General features: G+C 43.9%; 1 protein-coding gene across 4 annotated transcripts in view; it reads right to left on the reverse strand.

Annotated features, from left to right (window-relative positions):
• FASTKD2 (FAST kinase domains 2) overlaps positions 1-24,851 on the reverse strand; it is a 225,369-nt gene that overhangs the window by 166,703 nt on the left and 33,815 nt on the right. For all 4 annotated transcript variants that reach the window (XM_073541909.1, XM_073541906.1, XM_073541907.1 and 1 more), the window contains 2 exons: positions 20,944-21,657; positions 8,352-8,455 (listed from right to left, as the gene is read on the reverse strand). In XM_073541909.1, coding sequence (XP_073398010.1) covers positions 8,352-8,455; positions 20,944-21,657 — 818 coding nt within the window. The remainder of the gene's footprint in view (positions 1-8,351; positions 8,456-20,943; positions 21,658-24,851) is intronic.

The raw sequence follows: 24,851 nt of genomic DNA on the forward strand, positions 1-24,851 counted from the left end.
CCACTTAAAAAGATGAGAGGCGTCTGTAATTTACATCATAGGTAGACCTCAACTATGGGAGACAAACTGAGAAAAAAAAATCCAGAAAATCACATTGTCTGTTTTTTTTTCCTTTTATTTGCATATTATGGTGGAAAATAAGTATTTGGTCAGAAACAAAATTTCATCTCAATACTTTGTGATATATCCTTTGTTGGCAATGACAGAGGTCAAACGTTTTCTGTAAGTCTTCACAAGGTTGCCACACACTGTTGTTGGTATGTTGGCCCATTCCTCCATGCAGATCTCCTCTAGAGCAGTGATGTTTTTGGCTTTTCGCTTGGCAACACGGACTTTCAACTCCCTCCAAAGGTTTTCTATAGGGTTGAGATCTGGAGACTGGCTAGGCCACTCCAGGACCTTGAAATGCTTCTTACGAAGCCACTCCTTCGTTGCCCTGGCGGTGTGCTTTGGATCATTGTCATGTTGAAAGACCCAGCCACGTTTCATCATCAATGCCCTTGCTGATGGAAGGAGGTTTGCACTCAAAATCTCACGATACATGGCCCCATTCATTCTTTCATGTACCCGGATCAGTCGTCCTGGCCCCTTTCCAGAGAAACAGCCCCAAAGCATGATGTTTCCACCACCATGCTTTACAGTAGGTATGGTGTTTGATGGATGCAACTCAGTATTCTTTTTCCTCCAAACACGACAAGTTGTGTTTCTACCAAACAGTTCCAGTTTGGTTTCATCAGACCATAGGACATTCTCCCAAAACTCCTCTGGATCATCCAAATGCTCTCTAGCAAACTTCAGACGGGCCCGGACATGTACAGGCTTAAGCAGTGGGACACGTCTGGCACTGCAGGATCTGAGTCCATGGTGGCGTAGTGTGTTACTTATGGTAGGCCTTGTTACATTGGTCCCAGCTCTCTGCAGTTCATTCACTAGGTCCCCCCGCGTGGTTCTGGTATTTTTGCTCACCGTTCTTGTGATCATTCTGACCCCATGGGGTGGGATTTTGCGTGGAGCACCAGATCAAGGGAGATTATCAGTGGTCTTGTATGTCTTCCATTTTCTAATTATTGCTCCCACAGTTGATTTCTTCACTCCAAGCTGGTTGGCTATTGCAGATTCAGTCTTCCCAGCCTGGTGCAGGGCTACAATTTTGTTTCTGGTGTCCTTTGACAGCTCTTTGGTCTTCACCATAGTGGAGTTTGGAGTCAGACTGTTTGAGGGTGTGCACAGGTGTCTTTTTATACTGATAAGTTTAAACAGGTGCCATTACTACAGGTAATGAGTGGAGGAAAGAGGAGACTCTTAAAGAAGAAGTTACATGTCTGTGAGAGCCAGAAATCTTGATTGCTTGTTTCTGACCAAATACTTATTTTCCACCATAATATGCAAATAAAAGGAAAAAAAAAACAGACAATGTGATTTTCTGGATTTTTTTTCTCAGTTTGTCTCCCATAGTTGAGGTCTACCTATGATGTAAATTACAGACGCCTCTCATCTTTTTAAGTGGTGGAACTTGCACTATTGCTGACTGACTAAATACTTTTTTGCCCCACTGTAAAAAGGCATGTACCGCTGAAAACGTCATCTTGTCCCGCAAAAAACGAGCCGCCATACAGCGTCATCAGTGAAAAAATAGAAAAGTTATAGCTCGCAGAATAAAGCGATGCAAAAATAATTATTTTTTTATGCAAAAATAATTATTTTTTTATATAAAATTGTTTTCATTGCATAAAAGCGCCAAATCATAAAAAAAGACCTAAATGAGGTATCGCTGTAACCTTACTAACCCGAAGAATAAAAGGGCTTTATCAATTTTACCGCACGCGGAACGGTGTAAACGCACCCCCCAAAAGAAATTCATGAAACGCTGGTTTTTTGTTCATTCTGCGTCCCAAAAATCGGAATAAAAAGCGATCAAAAGATGTCACGTGCCCGAAAATGATACCAATAAAAACGCCAACTCGTCCTGCAAAAAATAAGACCTCACATGACTCTGTGGGTCAAAATATGGAAAAATTATAGCTCTCAATATGTGGTGGTGCAAAAACTATTTTTACAATAAAAAGCTTCTTTTAGCGTGTGACAGCTGCCAAACATAAAAACCGCCATAAATAGTAAATCAACCCCCCCGTTATCACCCCCTTAGTTAGGGAAAAATAATAAAATAAAAAAAATGTATTTATTTCCATTTTCCCATTAGGGTTAGGGCTGAGATTAGGGTTAGGGTTGGAGTTAGAATTGGGGGGTTTCCACTGTTTGGGCACATCAGGTGCTCTCCAAATGCAACATGGCATCTGATCTCAATTCCAGCCAATTCTCCGTTGAAAAAGTAAAATGGTGCTCCTTCCCTTCCAAGCTCTGCCATGCGCCCAAACAGTGTTTTAAACCCACATATAGGGTATCAGCGTACTCAGAACAAATTGCAAAACAACTTTTGGGGTCCAATTTCTCCTGTTACCCTTAGGAAAATAAAAAATTGGGGGCAAAAATATCATTTTTGTGGAAAAAAATGATTTTTTTATTTTCACGCCCGGGCGTTATAAACTTCTGTGAAGCACTTGGGGGTTCAAAGTGCTCACCACACATCTAGATAAGTTCCGTGGGGGGTCTAGTTTCCAAAATGGGGTCACTTGTGGGGAGTTTCAATAGTTTAGGTACATCAGGGGCTCTCCAAACGCACATGACACCCGCAGAGCATTCCATCAAAGTCTGCATTCCAAAACGTCACTACTTCCCTTCCGAGCCCCAACGTGTGCCCATACAGTAGTTTTCTCCCACATATGGGGGATCAGCGTACTCAGGACAAATTGGACAACAACTTTTGGAGTCCAATTTCTCCTTGTACCCTTGGGAAAATAAAAAAATGGGGACTAAAAGATCATGTTTGTTGAAAAAATCCGATTTTTTTATTTTCACGCCCGGTCGTTATAAACTTCTGTGAAGCCCTTGGGGGTTCAAAGTTTTCACCACACATCTATATAAGTTCCTTGGGGGGTCTAGTTTCCAAAATGGTGTATTTTGTGGGGAGTTTCCACTGTTGGTACATCAGGGGTTTTCCAATCGCGACATGGTGTCCGATCTCAATTCCAGCCAAAAAAGTCAAATGGCGCTGCTTCCCTTCTGAGCTCTGCCATGCGCCCAAATAGTAATTTACACCCACATATGGGGTATCAGCGTACTCAGGACAAATTGCACAATAACTTTTAGGGTCCTGTTACCCTTGGGAAAATAAAAATTGGGGGTGAAAAGATCATTTTTGTGGAAAAAATATGATTTTTTAATTGTACCGCTGTACGTTATAAACTTCTGTGAAGCCCTTGTTGGTTCAAAGTTCTCACCACATATCTAGATAAGTTCCTTGGGGGGGGTCTAATTTCCAAAATGGGGTCACTTGTGGGGGGTTTCCACTGCATATCAGGGGCTCTCCAAACGTGACATGGTGTCCGATCTGAATTCTAGACAATTTAGCACTGAAAAAGTCAAACGGCGCTCCTTCCCTTCTGAGCTCTGCCATGCGCCGAAACAGTGGTTTCCCCCCCCACATATCAGGTATCAGCGTACTCAGGACAAACTGCACAATAACTTTTGCAGTCCAACTTCTCCTGTTACCCTTGGTAAAATAAAAAAAAAAATTGAACCTGAAGTATTTTTTTTGTGAAAAAAAGTTAAATGTTCATTTTTTTTAAATATTCAAAAAATTTCTGTGAAGCACCTGAAGGGTTCATAAACTTCTTAAATGTGGTTTTGAGCACCTTAAGGGGTGCAGTTTTTAGAATGGTGTCACTTTTGGGTATTTTCTATCATATAGACCCCTCAAAGTGGCTTCAAATGTGATGTGGTCCGTAAAAATAAAATGGTGTTGCAAAAATGAGAAATCGCTGGTCAAATTTTAACCCTTATAACTTCCTAAGAAAAAAAAATTCGGGTTCCAAAATTGTGCTGATGTAACGTAATCATGTGGGAAATGTTACTTATTTAAGTTTTTTGTGTGCCACATCTCTGTGATTTAAGGGCATACAAATTCAAAGTTGGAAAATTGCGAAATTTTCAAAATTTCGCCAAATTTCCATTTTTTTCACAAATAAACGCAAGTTATATGAATGAAATTTTACCACTAGCATGAAGTACAATATGTCACGAGAAAACAATGTCAGAATCACCAGGATCGATGGAAGCGTTCCAGAGTTATTACCTCATAAAGGGACAGTGGTCAGAATTGTAAAAATTAGCCCGGTCATGAACGTGCAAACCACCCTTGGGGGTTAAGGGGTTAAAAAAAGAAAAAAGAATTATGATGTCATTTCCTTGTTCAACCTCTTGTTTTTCATTCTCCTTTGAAGACCATAATATCATTACTTACCATGTTCAAATTTATAATGTTTACATACACAACATAAATATAAGTGAATATTAGGGTGACCGGATCTCATATGGGGGGGAAAAAATGTCAGAATCTTGTTCGTCTGGACCCCACAAAACAATTCCCCTTTCCAGATATTGAGATAGCCAAAATTTGAGCTCGATCAAACAACGTTAACCCGTGCCGCTCGTCGCTCAAAGTTTGAAAAAATCCAAATTGAGGTATTTTAAGATTTAGGTATTTTGCATAGTCTGTTAGACTATAAAGAATGTGACACCAACATTGCAGAAATAGCCCTGACCAAATTTTCGAACCATTTGTGGTATTTGAATGCAGAGTTGGTGGGATTATCGTTTTTTGATCCCACCATTACGACAATGAAAAGTTGTTAATGGCTAATAAATTGCTCAGTAGCACAGATGAACCATCAGAGCACGCTAACCTACATGAGTTGATAATTTTACATAGTTATCTACTCTATTCTAGAGCTTTTGTTAAAGTAGTTTTTGAAACGTCAGAATATAATGCTCGGCATTTGCTTACAACTTGCAGGACATATTGCTTTTGTTCTTCATCTTTTGTCAGAAGGTCGTTAAAGTCGGTTACTTCCTACCTCTTTTAATTTTTCTTTCCTAACTTTTGGATGTATAACCCTAGCGTGCTCTGATGGTTCATCTGTGCTACTGAGCAATTAGCCATTAACAACTTTTCATTGTCTGTAATGGTGGGATCAAAAAACGATAATCCCACCAACTCTGCATTCAAATACCACAAATGGTTCGAAAATTTGGTCAGGGCTATTTCTGCAATGTTGTTGTCACATTCTTTATAGTCTAACAGACTATGCAAAATACCTAAATCTTAAAATACCTCAATTTGGATTTTTTCAAACTTTGAGCGACGAGCGGCACGGGTTAACGTCGTTTGATCGAGCTCAAATTTTGGCTATCTCAATACCTGGAAAGGGGAATCGTTTTGTGGGGTCCAGACGGACAAAATTCCGACATCGATTTTTTGCGGTCACCCTAGTGAATATATATGTAATACCAAGCCCAAGGTTTAGTAATGAACAGGTGTCAGCCAGATACCCTCATTAATAAAACGTTACATAAAAGAGTTAAAAAAAAGACACACAAAAGCACATAAAATATGCATGAAACGCAATATCTGTTTATTTTTCAAAAAACTAAAAAACAAATTGCATGGGCTCCCGCATAGCTTTCATAACCAGCAGAGGGAAAGCCGACGGCTGAGGTTAATATTCTAGGAAGGAGCCAATAACCATAAAGATTCAGAGGCTATTAATATCAGCTCACAGCTGTTTGCTTGACCCTTACTGGCTAGTTTACAGGGGAACCCCAGATGAAAATTGACATGGGATCCCCCTATAAAATCGAACCAGCAAAGGCTATGAGTCCCCCTAAAAAAAAAAAAAATCGAACCAGCAAAGGCTAGGTAGATAGCTGCAGGCTGATATTAATAGCCTGGGAAGGGGTCATGTATATTGGCACCCCCCCAGGCTGAAAACATCAGCTCTCAGTTATCCCAGAAATGGCACATCTTATAGATGCGCCAATTCTGGTACTTAGCCTCATTCTTCCCACCTGTCCTCTAGCGTTGGCAAGTGGGGTTCATATTTGTGGAGTTGATATCACCTTTGTATTGTCAGGTGACATCAAGCCCACAGGTTAGTAATGGAGAGGCGTCTATAAGACACCTATCTATTACTAATCCTATAATTATATGGTAAATAAAAACACAGCCAGAATAAAGTCCTTTATTTGAAGAGATCACACAGACTCCTTTATTGAATCTTAATTAAGCATACTTACTGAACGCCTAATCCCCGCTCTCATCTCCTGCAACAAAAATAAAATAATAAACCAACATATAATACCATCCTGTCCGACGTACTCCATTTAAGACCGCGTGTCCCACGGTGATCTCACGTGTAGAACAGTCACATCAGGAGATGTGACTGCTCTACCGGCCTCCGGTGATACACTTCAGGAGAGATCATCTCCTGTCAGTGTATCACTACGCTGCCGTGAGAGTTCACCCGAGTTCATCAGCACCGGTGCTCTCACATATGGCACTACCGCTGTGTGAGAACTTTCTCACGCAGCGGTGCCGTAAGTGAGCGCACCGGAGCTGATCAGCTGATGAACTCCGGTGAACTCTCATTGCGGCTCAGTGATACACTGTGGGAGCGAATACCTCCTGTCAGTTTATCACCGGTGACCGGGGGACACTCAGTAATAAATGGACTACGGCGGACAGAGAGTATATGTTGGTTTATTATTTTTGATTGCTTGCAGGAGACGTGGGAGTCAGGGATTAGGTGTTCGGTGAGTATGTATTTTATATGTGAATATTTATGTGATTATGTCAATGTTTTGATTTATTTTACAATTGAACTCAGGCGCCGGATGATGAGACTATTCTCCCATCATCGGCTCATGTTGTCTGTTATATGTGACAGCAGACATAGCCAGATGGGAGTAGTAGTCCCATCAGACGATGTGTAAGTACAATCACTATGGGCTGTTTGTTGCATGGGTACACACCCGCACATAAACCCACACACTCGCAGACAGACACGCACATACTCTCCACTCTTACATATTCTCCGCCCACATATTCTCCCTCCTTCTGACATCATTTCCTTTGACAATTCTGCAGCGTTTTTGGCAGCAAATCCGCAAACCTTTTTACACCAGCGCCTTTGCTGAAGATTTGACTGACTCAATGGAAGTCAATGGGTGAAAAACGCTGCAGATCCGCAAAAAGAAATGACATGCTGTGGAAAAAAAAAGTTGCAAATAAGGACGGAAATTTCCACAGGATGTGCACAACAATTCAGGAATGCCATTGAATAATATTGCTTAAGTAATCCATTGCGTTTTTGGAGCATTTTGGAGCGGAAAAGCAATCCATTGCATTTTTGGAGCATTTCGTTGCGGAAAATAGCTGTGGAAACACAACAAATCCACAACGTGTGCACAAAGCCTTAGGGATTTTTTGCTCATAACAAGTGCCGGAGTCATTGCCGGCAGTGATTTATAAAGATTTCGGGTGGTATCTCCAGTCTGGCGGTCCTCTAGATCTGTGCACCATCCTAGATAGGTGATGCACATAGCAGAGAAGACACTATAGAGGAGCTGACTGTAAATATAAGGTCTCCAACCCTAAGGCTGCATTCACACGTTGCGTTTTTTTCGCAAAAACGCATCCCATACAATCCTATGGGATTCCACATTCACCCATAGGAATGCATTGATCCACCTACATTCCGCATGTGGCTATTCCCACCATGCGCAAAGTAAGCGGATCATGTGCAGATGGTACCCAGGGCCTGGAGATGAGACTCTCCCCTCCAGGCTCTGGGTACCATAATCCTGTAAAAAATAGAATAAAAATAAAAAATAGTGATATATTCACCCTCTGGCGGCCACCAAAATCCTTCCTGCCTCTCATCACGCTGCCGGCATCTTCCGGTCCCAGTAATGCTTTGCGCGAAGGACCGCTGATGATGTCGCGCTCTCGCGAGCGTGACGTCATCTCGGATCCTTCACGCAAAGCATTACTGGGACCGGAAGATGCCGGAAGCGCCGCAGAGCAGATCGGGGGCCGTCGGAAGATGAGAATAACAATATTTATGTTTTTTATTATTTTAACATCCTGCCTATCACATTCCAAGCGATGCTAAACGCTTGGAATGCGCAAGCATTCCACAAGCGAAAAACGATTGCAAAACACTTGTTTTCCGAGGGAGTACGCATGCGAATTCGCATGCATTTTACCCGCGGCGGGAGAGCGGAAATGTTGCGGAAATTTCCACAGCGTTTCTGCAACGTGGGTACATAGTCTAAATTAGACATACAGTAATACACACAGATTAAGAGCATCTTGTGTGATGTGGTGTGGCTACTAATGGGGAAGAGATGGGTTTGCTTTACGAAATACAGACATCATGCTAAGTTACACTTACCATAGACCAGAGTTTAAAATATCCACGCTTTTGTCATTCTTTATCATTTTCAGACAATTGGTCAGTATATAAATTTCATCCAATTTTAATGTGCTGAGACGTTGCTGCAAAAAAGTGACATTAATGCATGACAAAGGGATTGAATCAAGAAAAAAAACACGTGGATCTTACAGAAGGTATGGCTGTTGAGCAATAACCAAAACTGTAATTGTAAGAACCGATATTACTACTATATTACGGGGGACACAACATGTGCTCTCCCGTCAGAGACACATACTGTTAAAATGAATGTGTCACGCTATGCCCAGCAGTCGGGTATGTTCCTACAGCGGCAATATAGTCAGATGGCAGGAGCTCTAGTGGATGGGGTTTTTAGAAATCCCATGCCCATTTTGCGTCCAGAGACGCCTGTGAGTCACCAGCGGAGACTGACATGCGGAGCATCTTTCAGGACCACAGCATGTCAGTTTTTCATGCAGAGACGCTAGTCTGCACACCAGAAATTTCACCAAATGTATTGAATGCGGTGAATCTGCATGGCTCAGTGAACACAGAGGATTTACCTGCGTTCAATAGACGGCAGTGCTTTGGACAGAGTGATCATATGCTGTGTCCAAAGCGCTGCCAGTTCTGGATCGTGTGCATCCGGCCTTACACAGCATCTCTCCATTCCAGCTCATAGAAAGGGGGTCATGTGTGGGGATTTCACCGCTAGGATGCAGGGCTGTGGAGTCGGTAAGCCACAGTTGCGACTCCGACTCCTGGATTTTATCAGGCTCCGACTCTGACTCCGGCTCCTTCATAAATGGCCAATTCATAACAACAAATTTACTGTTGTAAAATATTAAACATCGTGCTTATTCAGTTTCTCACCATCATATAAGTAATCAGACCACTTAGAGCAAAAACTACATTTATTAGAATACAATTAGAATATAGCAAATAACTTTTATAAACTTTTCTAAACTGTAAGTAAATATGCAATAAACACTTTTATGCAGTTAATAAGAAGAAATCTAAAAATTTGTCCTCAGAAAAAGTATTGCCTCTGTCAGATCCTCCTTCATGGATGCCCTCAAATCTGATCTAATTATTTTGAGAGCAGAGAACAACCTCTCTACACTAACTTGTGTTGGTGGCAAAGCAGTAACCACTCGGGCAACATCTCTGACAATGTCAGGATACACAGGAATCACTTGTTGCACTGTTATTTTTGATGAATGGTCAAATTTCTCAATTTCTTTTAGTGCACATGAAAAATTCTGCTGAAATGTACTGGCTGTGTTCCTTGATGGGGATGACTCTTCTTCTATGCGGAAACACTTTGCACGGTCCTTGTGATCCAAATATTTTTCGAAATTAAATTCTTCATCAGTTGATGATGAGGGTGAAGATGTGGCAGGACGACCAAATTCTTCTTGTTCCTCCTGACTGTTCTGCAACCCTTTCATCCTTACTGCTATTTCAAACAGAGCTTCTTTTCCTTTACTTAGCTGTTGATCATCTAGAAGAATCCGATGCATTGGGTCTACATAAACAGCTGCCAAAAGAATGTTATTTTGTAATAGTAGCTCCTCTCTCCATTTCATTGATGTAGCAATGCCACTTGCAATTAACCCTCCTCTTTGGGACAGGCGAAACATCAGGTTCTTCCACTCCTTTAAGAAAATACCTGGAGTTAAGTCCTCTGCTTGTAATTTTTTAGTCACTGTAAATGGGTGCTCTAGCAATTTTTCCAGCTCAGTCACCTGATTCCACTGACTTTCATTTAGCGTCAGTTGAGGGTTAGCCATGTCTACAAGAAAGGTTTTCAGTTCAACCAAGCGCTGAATCATTAAGTAAGTACTGCCCCATCGTGTGGCTTGATCAATAATTGCCCCTTTTCCAGCACGTCTCTTCAAAATTGAGTCAACTTTAGGGGTTCTGGCAACAGTAGCCAATTTTCTCACCTTGACAATCAGTGCAGCAGCATGTCCTTCTTGCAGACTGTCTCTTACAGCCAGCTGTAGCGTATGCACAACACAGCGCATGTGATGAATGAAAGAACATATTGACACAGTTTCAACAAGATCATCTAAACTATCATGTTGCTGTTCATCTGAAGCAACTTCAGTTTGCTCCTCAGTTACAATACTGTGTTCCTCTATTTCAAACATTTCTGTGTCTGTGGACCCAGAATGTTCTTCTAGCTGCTGGTCACCATCATTACTCTCATTCATTAGCTTAATAGTACTTATATTTGAAGCACTGTCAGTTACGACAGAAAGAACTTGCTCTTTTTTAAGTTCATATTCTTGCAGAACCTTTTCCACCAAGATCTGGAGAAACTCACTGGTGTGATGAGCTTTGGTGTCTTTTACTGCCAATGTCTTGGTAACTATTTCATTTTTGTCACAAACAAATCGGACATTGATGGCAAAATAGTTCACTCTGTGACGTGTGCAGGCATCCATTTTAAGAAACAGAAAGCATCCCTTGAGAGTTTTTTAAGTTCTTCCTTTTGTTTAAAAGCTTCTTCGATTACTAATTTTCTAATACTCTCTCTCTCCAGAGAAACACCAAGCTTGCGGGCCATTTCCCCATTCAGACACATAAAAGCTGGTCGTGAAAATAATGAAATAGGCACACTATCCTTTACAACAAGCTCTATGATCTGTTTTTTAAATGTATCTACTGTCATTGTCACAGTAACTTTGTCACTGACAAAATATCTTGCAACTGATGGCTGAAAAGTTCTCTGCTCCTTTGTTTGGCTGGAAGAGCTGGGCACTGGTTCATTGGTTTGGATGCAGTCTTTCTCATCCACTGCTTTCAGTACTTCTGGATGAAAGCGCTGTAAATGTCTCTTTAGATTAGAAGCTCTGGTAGGAGCATTTTTATCTTTGCCTGAATATGCACTCATCTTGGCTTCACAGCATTTGTTTTCGTCTGGATCATTTGTCATACACTGACAGACATAATGTTTTCTATCTTGAGTGATGGTGAAATGTTCAAATACAGCTGATTTAATGTGATGCTTCTTTGACATTCTCAGGTTTTTAATTCTGCATTCACAATCCAAATGACAATTGTTTTTCCTAAAAAACAATTGTACAAAATTATTGCCAGGTCGTACAACTGATATAGTGGTCAGTAATACTGTTATTATTCCTCATGTACTAACAGTTAACTGATGCAAAGTTTGTTGAAAGGATAATACTTCTTACAGTCTTCCTCTTCTGAGTAGCAGGCAGCTGTGAGATGCTTGGAAAGACGCACACCTAGTATGATCTAGTCTAGAGGAGGAGCTTTACTACTAAGAATTCGCAACACATTTTCACTTTCAGTTTCATACATTGTAAGTAGGGGGGTTGGGGCAGCATGAGGTTAACCAAGTATAAGATTAGATAAGGGCAGTGGAGAACAGTGACACACAAGAAGTAAGAAATGTCTCTATCTCCAGCAGAACTGCTTATCACTGTTGTTCATAGTTTGATAGAACATATATATTTGAGTAACATTTATAAAATTCATATGAAAGTTCAATTATGAAATATTAATACATTTTTTTTAAAGCTGGAGTCGGAGTCGGTACATTTCTACCGACTCCAACCAAAACTAACTCCGACTCCACGACTCCGACTCCACAGCCCTGCTAGGATGTCTACATGTCTTTCTAAGGCCAGGGTTTAACAGATTGGTGGTAATGGTGTGGCGGAGAGTCTGTATTGGCCACAGTTTGATGGTGTGTATAAGCCTTTTGACCACAGACCATGTTGTCTAGTGCTTAAGCTCGGGGAGGATACACATCATCCTCATGTTAATCATGGAGACTTGTAATACTCCCCAGAAATTTGTGCTCTTCTGCACACGAAGGAGTGTCCATCAGATATTGATTCTCCATTTACATGTTATCCATTTTTTTTGCTCCCAAACATTATCATTGTATGATTCTTGCATGTGCTTATTTATTTTCAACAAATCTATTAAATAAAACATGGATATAATTTTTAGCCATATTTTGCTCCAGCACACTTTCCATGTTCGTTTTTTGCAGTTTACATGATGTCCCATTACCGTTCTATCAGAATATTACATCAGGTACAATTAACTGCATAGCACTGATAATTTGGAGGCTTTTCAAAATGCGTTTTACACAAAGTGAAGGAAATAATTATGTAATCCCAAGGCTGATTTTGTAAGTTTGCCCGCTGACAAAGACATGAACAGTATATAATTTTAAGGGTAGGTTAATTTTAACATTGAGAGAGAATGCCAAAAATAAAATCCAGAAAATCACATTGTATAAATTATATACATTTTTTTGCATTTTGCAGTGAGAAATAAGTATTTAATCCCTCTGGCAAACAAGACTTAATATACTGCTCAAAAAACATGGATTTTTGTGATAAACTCACCGTAAAATCCTTTTCTCCGAGACGCTCATTGGGGGACACAGGTACTGTGGGTGTATGCGACTGCCGCCTGGAGGCTGACACTAAGTGAAAAAAAGAGGTTAGCTCCTCCTCCGCCGTATACACCCTCGCCCCGATTGCGGGCGGAAACCAGTTTAGTGCAAAAGCAATAGGAGAGCAACAAAATCAGCCTTAATGCAGGTAACAACATGTCTAGAAAAAAACCACCCTAATATCAACGAAAAAGAACATTAATTAAACAAACAAGAGCCAACTGGCTATCAGGGTGGGTGCTGTGTCCCCCAATGAGCGTCTCGGAAAAAAGGATTTTACGGTGAGTTTATCACAAAAAAACATGTTTTTCCTTCGCCTCATTGGGGCACAGGTACTGTGGGACGTCCTAAAACAGTCCCTGGGTGGGAAGTTGACTCACCGATCCAAGCTACATTCATCTCCTGTCTAAAGGTGCGCCACCGCTGCTTGGAGAATCCTTCTACCTAGGCTCGCATCCGCTGAAGCCTGAGTATGGATATTGTAATGTTTGGCAAACGTGTGCAGGCTGGACCAGGTTGCTGCCTTGCACACCTGTTCCGTCGAAGCCTGGTGCCGAAGCGCCCAAGAGGCGCCCACTGCCCGAGTAGAGTGTGCTCTGATCCCTGCTGGAACCAGCACGCCTCTGTTGCGGTAGGACTCCTGAATAGTCAAACGAATCCGTATGGCTATGGTCGATTTTGAGGCAGCGAGTCCCTTCCTGTGCCACTCGGGGAGCACGAACAACGTGTCTGCCGAAAGGGTGCCGTCCGTGACACGTACCTCCTGAGGGCTCTTACCAGGTCCAATGTGTGAAGAGCCTTTTCCACGTGGTGTAGCGATGCTGGACAAAATGAAGGCAAGACAATATCCTCATTAATGTGAAACAAGGAAATGATGTGAAACAAGGAAACGACCTTCGGCAGAAAGGAGGGAGCTGGTCTGAGAACCACCTTATCCCTGTGGAAAGTGAGAAACGGGGCTCAGCAGGATAGGGTCGCCAGCTCCGAGACCCGCCTGATAGAAGTTATGGCTACAAGGAATACCACCTTCCAGGAAAGGTACGACAAAGAAACATCCTGTAGCGGTTCAAATGGAGCTTCCAGCAGAACGCCTAAGACCAGATTAAGGTCCCAGGCGTCCAGGGGCGCCATATAGGGAGGTACCAAGTGGGAGACTCCATGGATGAAAGTCTTTACCTGCAAATTGGCAGCAATTTTGCACTGGAAAAGGATGGATAAAGCCGATATCTGTCTCCTGAGGGAGCTTGGGGCCAACCCTGAGTCTAGGCCAGACTGGAGAAAGGCCAAGATGTTGTGAATAGAGAATCTCAGTGGAGAATAACCATGGCCTCGCTGGAACCCCTTCTCTCGGAAGTAGTGGCAGCAGGGGGAATAAGTATGGGAGGCGAAACTGGTTCCATGGCGATCGCATGCGGGTCCCGGGACCGAGCAACAAACGTGGGCACCCTGGCGTTCACCCTGGAGGCCATCAGATCCACATCCGGTGTTCCCCACCATTGGCAAATCTGCTGGAAGACCTCGGGGTGTAGTGACCATTCCCCGGAGATAAGACCCTGCCGACTGAGGAAGTCTGCCGCCCAGTTCTCCACGCCCGGGATGTGGACCGCCGATATCACCGAGTGGTTCCTCTCGGCTCAGTGAAGAACGTGCCCTACCTCGCGCATGGTTGCTCTGCTGCGGGTGCCCCCTTGATGATTTATGTAAGCCACCGCCGTGGCGTTGTCCAATTGAATCCGGACGGGGCGGCCTGCTAGAAGGTGATGAAAATGTTGCAGAGCCAGCCAGATCGCTCATATTTCCAACAAGTTGATCGGGAGGCCTGCCTCCTGCGGCGACCACCGTCCCTGGGTCGTGTGGTGGCGAAAAACCGCTCCCCAGCCGAGGTGGCTGGCGTCAGTTGTGACCACCAACCAATGGTCTGGGGGAACTGATTGTCCACCACTCGAGTGACTGTCTGACCTGAGAAAAGAACAACCAGCACCGGTGATCGAGCGTGAATGGGTTCTTGTCCCAGGATGACAAGAGGGCGTGCTGCCAGGGGCAAAGATGGACCTGGGCGAACAGGATCGCTTCCATTGCTGCCAACATTTTCCCTAGAATCCTAATCCCAAAACGGATGGTGTGAGGGACTGGTTGGTGAATTGTCCGGACTCCTTGCTGGAGAGCTAGGGCCTTGTCTCGAGGGAGAATTACCAACCCTCGAAAGGTGTCGAAGATCATCCCTAAAAAGGAAATCCTCTGAGCTGGGAGAAGGGATGATTTCTTGATGTTGACCAACCACCCTAAGCGGGAAAGAGTATCTAGCGTGATGTTGACACTTTCCTCGCATGCCCGAATTGAAGGGCCCTTGACCAAGAGGTCGTCTAAGTAAGGCAAGACGGCTATGCCCCAGGAGTGCAGGATGGCCATGACGACTGCCATGAACTTGTGAACACTCTGGGGGTGGTGGCTAGCCCAAAGGGCAGCGCTGCGAACTGGAAATGTAGACCGTTGATGGCGAAGCATAAGAATCTTTGATGCGGAGGGAAAATGGGGATGTGCAGGTAGGCGTCCTGGATGTTGATAGAGGCCAAGTATTCTCCCTGCTCCATGGCCAATATAACTGAACGGAGAGACTCCATCCGGAAATGTCTGATCCTGATAAATTTGTTCAGGAGCTTCAGGTCCAAAACAGGCCTGACAGTCCCTTCCTTTTTGGGGACCGTGAATAGGCTGGAATAGAAACCCTGAGCCTTCTCGTGTTCTGGCACAGGAATAATGACCCCGTTGTGCTGGAGTGATTCGATGGCTCATAGTAAAGCCCTTGCCCGGGTATCCCCCTTGGGAAGACGGGAAAGAAAAAAACGTTTTGGGGGGTACCTGACAAACTCTATTTTGTACCCTGAGGACACTAGCTCTCTCACCCATGTGTCGTGTGCAACGGTGAGCCAGACGTGGCGAAACCAGAGTAGGCGGCCTCCTACTTTGCTGATGTCATCTGAAAAATGCCTCAAGTCATTTGGCTGAGGATCTTTGGGACCTGGTTCCTCTTGACCTGGACTGGCAAGTACGCATTCTCCACAACAGGTTGGCTCTATATGAGACCTGTCGATCCCTATCCTGGTTGGGGTGACCTGAAGCAGCGGAATTGGTCGCTGTAGTCCACCCGTGGTTGCAAAAGGCCCGAAAATGTGCCTGAAACTGGTGGCGAAACGGCGGTTTGACCTTTTGTTGAGGGAGAAAACCGCTCTTCCCTCCTGTGGAGTCGGAGATGAGCTGGTCTAACTTCTCTCCGCATAGTCGGCCGCACTGATAAGGTAGAGAAGTCAAGGACTTCTTGGAGGTTGAATCGGCCCGCCATGTCCTTAACCATAGAGCTCTCCTAATGGAAATTGCGTTTCCAGCAGCAAGTGCCGCGCAATTGGCCGCATCCAAAGATGGATTGATTAAGTAGTCCCCAGCCATAGCGATCTAACTTGCGATCTCCGATACCCCTGCAGGTAGGTCCCTATCCTGCAAGGCTCTGTTCAATGATTCTGACCAAGAAATCATGGCCTTGGCTACCCACGTTGCCGCGAACGAGGGAGAGAGTGCTGATCTTGATGCTTCAAAAACGAAGCGAGCCAAGCTCTCTATGAGACGATCAGTGAGATCCTTAATAGAAGAACCACTAGGTAACAGGGTTTTAGAGGCCAAGCGTGACATGCGTCGATCCACCGTTGGGGATTCCGTTCATTTTTTACAGAGATCCGGGGCAAACGGATACCTCGCTTCGAGCGCCTTCTGGCCCGAGAAACATCTGTCTGGCCATTCCCTGTGCCATTGCACTATGTCCTCAAACTCTGGGTGAGTGCAAAATACTCTATGCGGCCGCTTAACTCACTTAAATGACACCTTATGGCCTGAAGCCAAGGTGGAATCATCCTCAATCTCCAGAGTCTGGTTGACGGCTTCGATGAGGCTGTCCACTGTTTCCAGACACCCCGGAGTATCTAGGTCAAGGTGTTCATCCCAGTCGTAATCTGAGCTTTACTCCCTGTCGACTACTGGTGAAGGAGAGCGAGAAGCAGAACTCACGGATGCCGAGGCACCGGATGGACCGGGAGACGCCGCGTGGGTGAGTTTCCCCCGCGTCTGCCTGGAGTGAGAGCGGCCCCTGCAGGCCAGAGGCTCCTGTGAGGCGGAGGACCGTTCCAAGATAGGTGAGCCACTATCCCTGCCCCTAACAGGGGCGCGAAGGGACTCGATTGCTCACGTAAGTGACGCCATAGACTGCGACAGTGATAGGGCCCATTCCAGGGGACTTGGTACACTGGGCTCGGTCGTAGGGGTGGGTTCCTGGGCGCATTCGGAATTGCAGGCTTCGCATAATCGCTTGCTCTGCGCTTGCAGACAAGCGGCCCGACAAGAGATGCATGCAGCGTTAGAAAACGTGTGCGTCTTAGCTTTTCCAGACATGCTGTATCTGCCAGGCATCAGCACTGCAAACCGCTGGGGGGGGAGCACTCCTCATTTTCACATAGCGTGGCCTCTCGGTTTGGGGGGCAGCTGGCAGACGAGGAGTCCTGGGGCGGTACTTCCGATTCGAGGCCTAGTGCTGGTCCGAAGCCAGGGGCTCAATTTCTCCGGCACCCACCCAGGCCACAGGGGCGGGCCGCCGCACGTGACTCGAAGGAGGGCGGAACTTCCGCCCGCGGCCTAGCGCCGACCGAAGCCGCGGGCTGGATTTCCAGCGTCTGCCCGCGACGGGGGGGGGCACTGACCCACAGAGTCCCAGGCCGAGGACCCGTGGTCGGACGCCAGGACACGCCGTCGTGGTGCTATCTCCGGATGGTGCCGCTCTGACCCCGGGAAAAGGCTAAGGCTCCAGCCCTGTGGATGCTGCTGCAGGAGCCCTCCCAGGTCATCCCCCTCCGTGATGATGCTTCAGTTTCCAGCTCAGGTAGAGGGGGGGCACCCTAGCTCCATTTAACCCAAGGGTGAGAAGAGGGACCGTCCGCCGCCTTGAAGCACCGCAGTCCAGCATTAGTGGAGCAGTGGGAGCTGCACGGACTATGCTTGTGCCTCCGTACAGCCTAGGGTTTCAATAGCTTAGGGTGGTCAGGGCTAAGTCCGGCATCATGTCCCATGGTGCGGGAGAGAATACGTGGAGCCGACACTCGCACAAGCTCACCTGTTGTTGGTTTGGGGAGATCAGACCCTTTCAATAGGGTCCGTCGCCCCTGTCACATCTTCATAGAAAAAAAAAAAAAGAGTCTGGAAAAAGACAGACATGTGCCTCCAACGGACACTAAGCATGAACTGGTTTGCGCCCACAATCGGGGAGAGGGTGTATACGGCGGAGGAGGAACTAACTTCTTTTTTTCACTTAGTGTCAGCCTCCAGGCGGCAGTAGCATACACCCACAGTACCTGTGTCCCCCAATGAGGCAAAGGAGAAATAAAAAGAACATTTAAACAACAAAATGTAACTTCAAGTCAGTCACACTTCTGTGAAATCAACACTGATTGTGATTCAATTTCTCCTGCTGTTGCGCCAATGGAATAAACAACAGAAATGAACGGAAGGTCACTAACATCCATGTGTCTGCTCAGTAAGAGTGTCCAGGGTTCCCTTTATTTTTTTGAGCAGTGTACTTGGTGGCAAAACCCTTGTTGGCAAGCACAGCAGTCAGAAGTTTTTTGTAGTTGATGATGAGGTTTGCACATGTCAGGAGGAATTTTGGTCCACTCGTGTTTGTGGATCATCTCTAAATCATTAAGATTTTGAGGCTGTTGCTTGGCAACTTGGAGCCTCAACTCAACTCCATAAGTTTTCTATGGGATTAAGGTCTGGAGACTGGCTAGGCCACTTCATGACCTTAATGTGCTTCTTTTTAAGCCACTCCTTTGTTGCTTTGGCTGAATGTTTTGAGTCATTGTCTTACTGGAAGACCCAGCCACGACCCATTTTTAATGTCCTGGCAGAGGGAAGGAGGTTGTCACTCAGAATTTTACAGGACATGGCTCCATCCATTCTCCCAATGATGCGGTGAAGTAGTTCCGGGCCCTTAGCAGAGAAACACCACCAAAATATAATGTTTCCACCTCCATGCTTGACAGTGGTGATGGTGTTCTTTGGGTCATAGGCAGAATTTCTCTTCCTCAAAACATAGTGAGTTAAATTAATGCCAAAGAGCTCAATTTTTGTCTCATCTGACCACAGCACCTTCTTCCAATGACTCACAGAATCATCCAGGTGTTCATTGGCAAACTTCAGACGGCCTACACATGTGCCTTCTTGAACACGGGGACCTTGCGGGCACAGCAGGATTTTAAACCTTTATGGCGTAATGTGTTACCATTGGTTTTCTTGGTGACTGTGGTCCCAGCTGCCTTGAGATCATTAACAAGTTCCCCGTGTAGTTTTAGGCTTATCTATCACCTTCCTCATGATCAAGTATACCCCACGAGGTGAAATATTGCATGGTGCCCCAGATCGATGTCGATTGACAGTCATTTTGTATTTCTTCCATTTTCTTACTATTGCACCAAAAGTTGTCTCCTTCTCACCCAGTGTCTTACTTACGGTTTTGTAGCCCATTCCAGATTTGTGCAGGTCTATGATCTTGTCCCTGACATCCTTATAAAGCTCTTTGATCTTGACCATGTTGTAGAGGTTAGAGTATGACTTATTATTTGAGTCTGTGGACAGGAGTCTTCTATAAAGGTGACTATGTAAGACAGCTGTCTTTAATGCAGGTAAGGAGATTATTAGGAGCGTCTAACTGGTCTGTAGGAGCCAGAACTCTTAATGGTTGGTAGGGGTTCAAATAATTATTTCTCACTACAAAATGCAAATACATTTATATAGTTTATACAAAGTGATTTTCTGGATTTTATTTTTGATATTCTATCTCTCAATGTTAAAATTAACCTACTCTTAAAATGATAGACTCTTCATGTCTTTGTCAGTGGGCAAACCTACAAAATCAGCAAGGGATCAAACACTTATTTCCTTCACTGTACATCATTCCTGGGGTATGTAGGTGCTCAGATAGGGTCACACTCCATAAACCAAAATCTAGAATGAATCCAGCACTCTATAGAGAATATTTATTTGTATCATCCAAAGTATAGTGTGCAAGATGACTTTTCGGTCCTAAAAGACCTTTATCAAACCCAGACCAGTGTTTGACTGGAGCAATATGAGCTGCCTCAGAGCTAAAAGGTGAGTGCTGGGGATAGAGTCAGGGCTGTGGAGTCGTTAAGTAAACCTACAACTCAGACTCCTCAATTTTCCTGGAGTTTGGGGACATATCTTCTAAAGGTTGAAAACCCATTTATTCACTCATCAGTCTTAAATGTGCTGGGAAACAAAGTTACTGAAAGCTCCTAGGTGTAACATTCTTAATAACACTCAATTACAAATGTTACTGTTAGCTGAAAATACATGCATTTAAAAGGGGTTGTCTGGGCAAAATTCCAATTTCCCCAGTGGCTTGGCATATTAAAAAAAATCAAACACAGCAATACCCACCTCCCAGAACTTGGCTGCGCCGTGGTTCGCCATCACACCAGCAGGAAATTGCCACCAAACTCAAAGTGGCTGGGACCTGTGATGAGCAGCCATGGTCAGGTGAGTTCCACACATTGATGACATCAGTAATGATGCAATGTGGAGTCACCTGACTGCAGCAGCCAATCACAAGGCTCAGCCTCTTTGAACGGTGATGACTTTCTGCCGGTGTAAACGCAGATGACGGCCCAGCCTGTACTGGATCCAGGTAAGTGCCTAGAGAGGAGTATAGCTTTGTCTCTTCATTTTTAACACCAAGCTGCTGGGAACAGTTTCACTTAGTCTGGACAGCCCCTTAAAGTTAAACAAACTAAAAAAAGTCCTCAAAAGCATCTATATCCTTTAACCTAACATTAGAGTAAGTATTTGCAAATAAGTAACAATTAATCTCTCTCAATCTGACATATCACAAGGATGAAACAGGGAAGGAAAGAAACTAATACCCGTGTGATTTATCAGGAGCCCTTCGGCATTGCTGAAATAGAACAAACAAGGCTTTATAAAGAAAGATATGGAGCTATGAAAATATGAAGATAAACAAGTAAAACTGTGAAATTAACAATGTTATGGCGATAACGGAGCAAGAAGCCAAGCATCTGTTGTCCTCACCTGGCAAATATTAAGAAGCGTCTGAATGAGCCTGGTCTTCTGATTCACATCAAAAGTTACAAAGACATGGAGGCCACAAACCAAGAACCTGTTTGACATTGAGGGGGCCAACGTCATTGCTTCATTGCATAAGGTATAGAAATTCGGGTGTTCAGAAAGAAGCTGCTTCTCAGAAGCAGTCAATGTGTTATTACTAGTGAGAATATTCCACAGATTCATGACACTACAATACAGGTCTTGCTGACTGTGTAAACTACTGGTGAATGCATCCAGTACAGGTATACAAGATAACTTTGTTGGGGGTCCTGTAGCACTAGCCTGGAGCTTGGTCTCCTCCCCATCCAGACCAGGATCAGATTGGCAATCCTCGTCGGTGACAACACGGACATGGTCCTGATTGGAGCCTCTGCTTCCAGATACTGGATTGTTCTCTTCTGCATTTACTGAAGTTTGCTGATGTAAAAACCTGATGGGAATAGATGCTGCGATGGGCGCTGGAGTCTGAGGCTTCACCTCATAAAGTAGCAGAAGTCCAGATCTTGTGCTATAGTTCCTCAGAAGTGAAGGTATTCTCACTCCTAATAAACAATGGCATGACTGGAAAAGTTGGACAGTGCGTAGTAAGTAGGAGAGAGGCTTCTTATGCATTTTGAAAATCTCTTTAAAAAATCCAGTAATGTTCTTCAACAGTATTCCTCTCCCTCTGAGTGTTGGCTGTAAGAAGGAACACAGTTAAAGGGATTTATGGTATCAATATAGTAACTATATCTTAAAATAATAATACTGATTAGAATTTCCTAAGAGAACAAATCAAGTGTGAATAGATGCAAGCAGTTGTTACTGTATAACAGACAAAAAAGTAGTGGGAAGAGCCGCTCAAAGCGCCAGAATAGATGTGCCTTTTCCGGACAGCTGCGAGCTGCTATTTTTAGGCTGGGGTAACCAATATCCATGGCCCCTTACCAGCCTGAGAATACCAGCCCCCAGTGTTATGAGCTCATTTTCTCCTTCACCTTTGATGTCCGATGAACTCCCTCTGCTGGTGAAAGGAGGTAGTGAAATTGATTTGGATGGGAAAAAACTGTCATCTGAACAGGTGGAGTGTGATTGGACATCCGGAATCTCCGAGTGGATATAAGGCCGCCGATGCCCTGCTGGGTTGCTGGTGATCCTCTCTGCTCTGAGCTCTGGCCTCCAGTTTAGTCCTGTCTACTAAAGCTAAGTTTTTGCTCTGCTATTGTTCCATGAGATTTTGTCTGGTTTACTTAGTGTTTGTGTTCAGCCAGCCCTGGTTGGGACTGGCTGAACTCCATTTTTGTCTCTGATCAGTTGATCTCTTTGCTCTGTTTTCAGAATATACCTGAGTGCTGATATAGTGATTTTGAAGTCTAGTGACTTCAGGGCCTTTTCTATCAGACGTGTTGGACATTATTTTTGACAGGGTTTTTGCGTGATTGCAGACAGTTGCTTTTCTTTCCTGTCCTATCTAGTTAGTGAGGGCCCCATCGTTTGCTCAGCCTGTCTTTCTTTGTGTTTTCATCTGTTTTCACCGTCAATACATGTTGGGGGCTGTCTATTGCTTTGGTGTCTGCTCTGGGGCAGTTTAGATTTCCCCTTTCTTTCTTTAGGTTTATTTAGTTCTCCGGCTGTGAACGAGGTGTCTAGGACCACCGTAGGAACACCCCACGGCTACTGTTAGTTGTTGTGAATAGGATCAGGGGTCTGCAATCCGCTAGCTACCAACCTCTCCGGTTTTCTGGACTTAGCTTGTATTTTTGTTTTTTCCTCCTCCGGTGACTCATTCATAACACCCCAGCTGATTACTCCCATCAGCCAACGCCTGCTCTCACAATTATTAGCGGCAGTAGGCATAGGCTGATGGGAGTAGTAGTTCCATCAGCCTACGCCAGTGACCGTTCATAGCTGCAGGCTCATACTGTCATCTGACAGAGTGGGAACCGCATCAGTCTGACCGGCGGTAATGATTTTACCGTTGATCACAGGTAGCATTTGCCGCTTTCATGCACATGACTGCGTGGCAAACACTGGATGTTCGGGCCCCCCATTCAAGTGAATGGGATCCAGGTTCGGGTAATGTTCTGTTATCTGAACCAAACTTTTTTTTTTTTTTTAACTGTTCAGCCCAACACCTAAGCCAGGGGTCCGCACATCTCTATATGGCAGCACTTTGTAAGAGCAAAGATATATACAAACATGGAGAATAAGGCATTTGGATAGCATTACTGCGATAAAGTAGACTTTTAAAATAAAGGTACTTTGTACACAAATTGGCTAATGCTGCACATGCCACAGGAAGGCGACCTCTCTCTAGCAGGACCCTAAACCTAATATTTATCAAACCTGCCTCTCCATGGCAAAAAGTCTATACATTAAAAAAATCAGGTAGGATCCAGCACTATTCTTTTGTTTGTGTATTATGCAGTGACAGCAGCTTGCACGTTTTCACACTTGTTTTATACTGTTAGAAGGTGTTGGTAATTTCTTTTGCAGCATACTATTAGATGTGGTAAAAAAGTCCTCAGTAGTTGATACCTTTTAGTGACTAACTCAAAAGATGGTAAGAAATTGCAAGTTTTCCAGACTAATCAGGTCTTTTCTTCAGGTATATAGAATAATACAACCAGGGCTGTGGAGTCGGTAAGCCAAACCTGCGACTCCGACTCCTCAATTTCCCTTCCACCGACTCCAACTCCAACTCCAACATATATTGCTTATATTTAAGTGAAAAATTTATTGTAGTCCAATGTGAACATCAGACATTTAATCACTTTTATGATACAATAAACAAGACATTTAGATATAACATAATATATATTTATTGGAATACAACTTTATAACACAAAAAAACTGTAATAAATTGTAAATATGTAATACTATGTAATATCGATTACACATATATATATATATATATATATATATAACACTATGTAATAAACTATGTAAGTGGCAAAAAATAGTTTTCAATAAAAACATACTAAATAACATTTGTGCAGTCTATGAATTTGTTCTAAGAAATAGAATTGCCTCCATCAGATCCTCCTTCATAGATGACCTCACATCTGACCTAATAATTTTAAGGCCAGAGAACAACCTCTCTACAATAACTTGGGTTGGAGGCAAAGCCGTAACCACATGGGCAACATCATCTCTAACAATTTCCAAGTATAAAGGAATTACCTCATGCACAGTCAGTTTTGATGAACGGCTGAAATTTTCTTTTTCTTTGAGAGCAAGTGAAACATTTTGCTGAAATATGGTCAATCTGCTAGCTATAGGAGACGGAGTGAAATCTTTTTCCTTGCGCAGCAACGCTTTGCCTGCTCCATATCATCCAAATACTTGTCAAAGTCAAACTCCTCATCTGATGAGGATGAAGATATGGCAACAGTAGCACTGTCAGGACCCAAGTCCTCTTGTAGGCCACACATCCTAACTGCTACCTCAGTCAGAGCTTGTTTTCCTTTAGTAAGTTGTTGATCATCAAGCAGTATACGATGACTTAGGTCCACATAAACAGCTGCCAGAAAAATTTTATTTCCCAATAGCTGTGTCTCTCTCCGTTTCATTGAAGCAGAAATGCCATCTGCGATTAAATCTCCTCTTTGGGACAGGCAAAATAGCAAGTTCTTCCACTCCCTTGTGAAAATGCCAGGAGTTAAATCCTCCGCTTGTAATTTTTTAGTCACGGTAAATAGGTGATTAAGCAATTCCTTCAATTCAGCCACCTGTGTCCATTGTCCTTCATTTAGGGTTACATGAGGGTTCAATGATCCCAGCAAAGAGCAAACAGATGAACGGCATATTAGGGCACACAAATCACAACATTACCAGACGGAGCTCTTTATCTGAAGTATTGCGGCATATGATTCAGTCAAAAAATGGAGGTG

This window comes from Dendrobates tinctorius, unplaced genomic scaffold (genome assembly GCF_039654945.1).
Source record: "Dendrobates tinctorius isolate UK_male_01 unplaced genomic scaffold, ASM3965494v1 ptg000125l, whole genome shotgun sequence".
NCBI classification, from domain to species: Eukaryota; Metazoa; Chordata; class Amphibia; order Anura; family Dendrobatidae; genus Dendrobates; species Dendrobates tinctorius.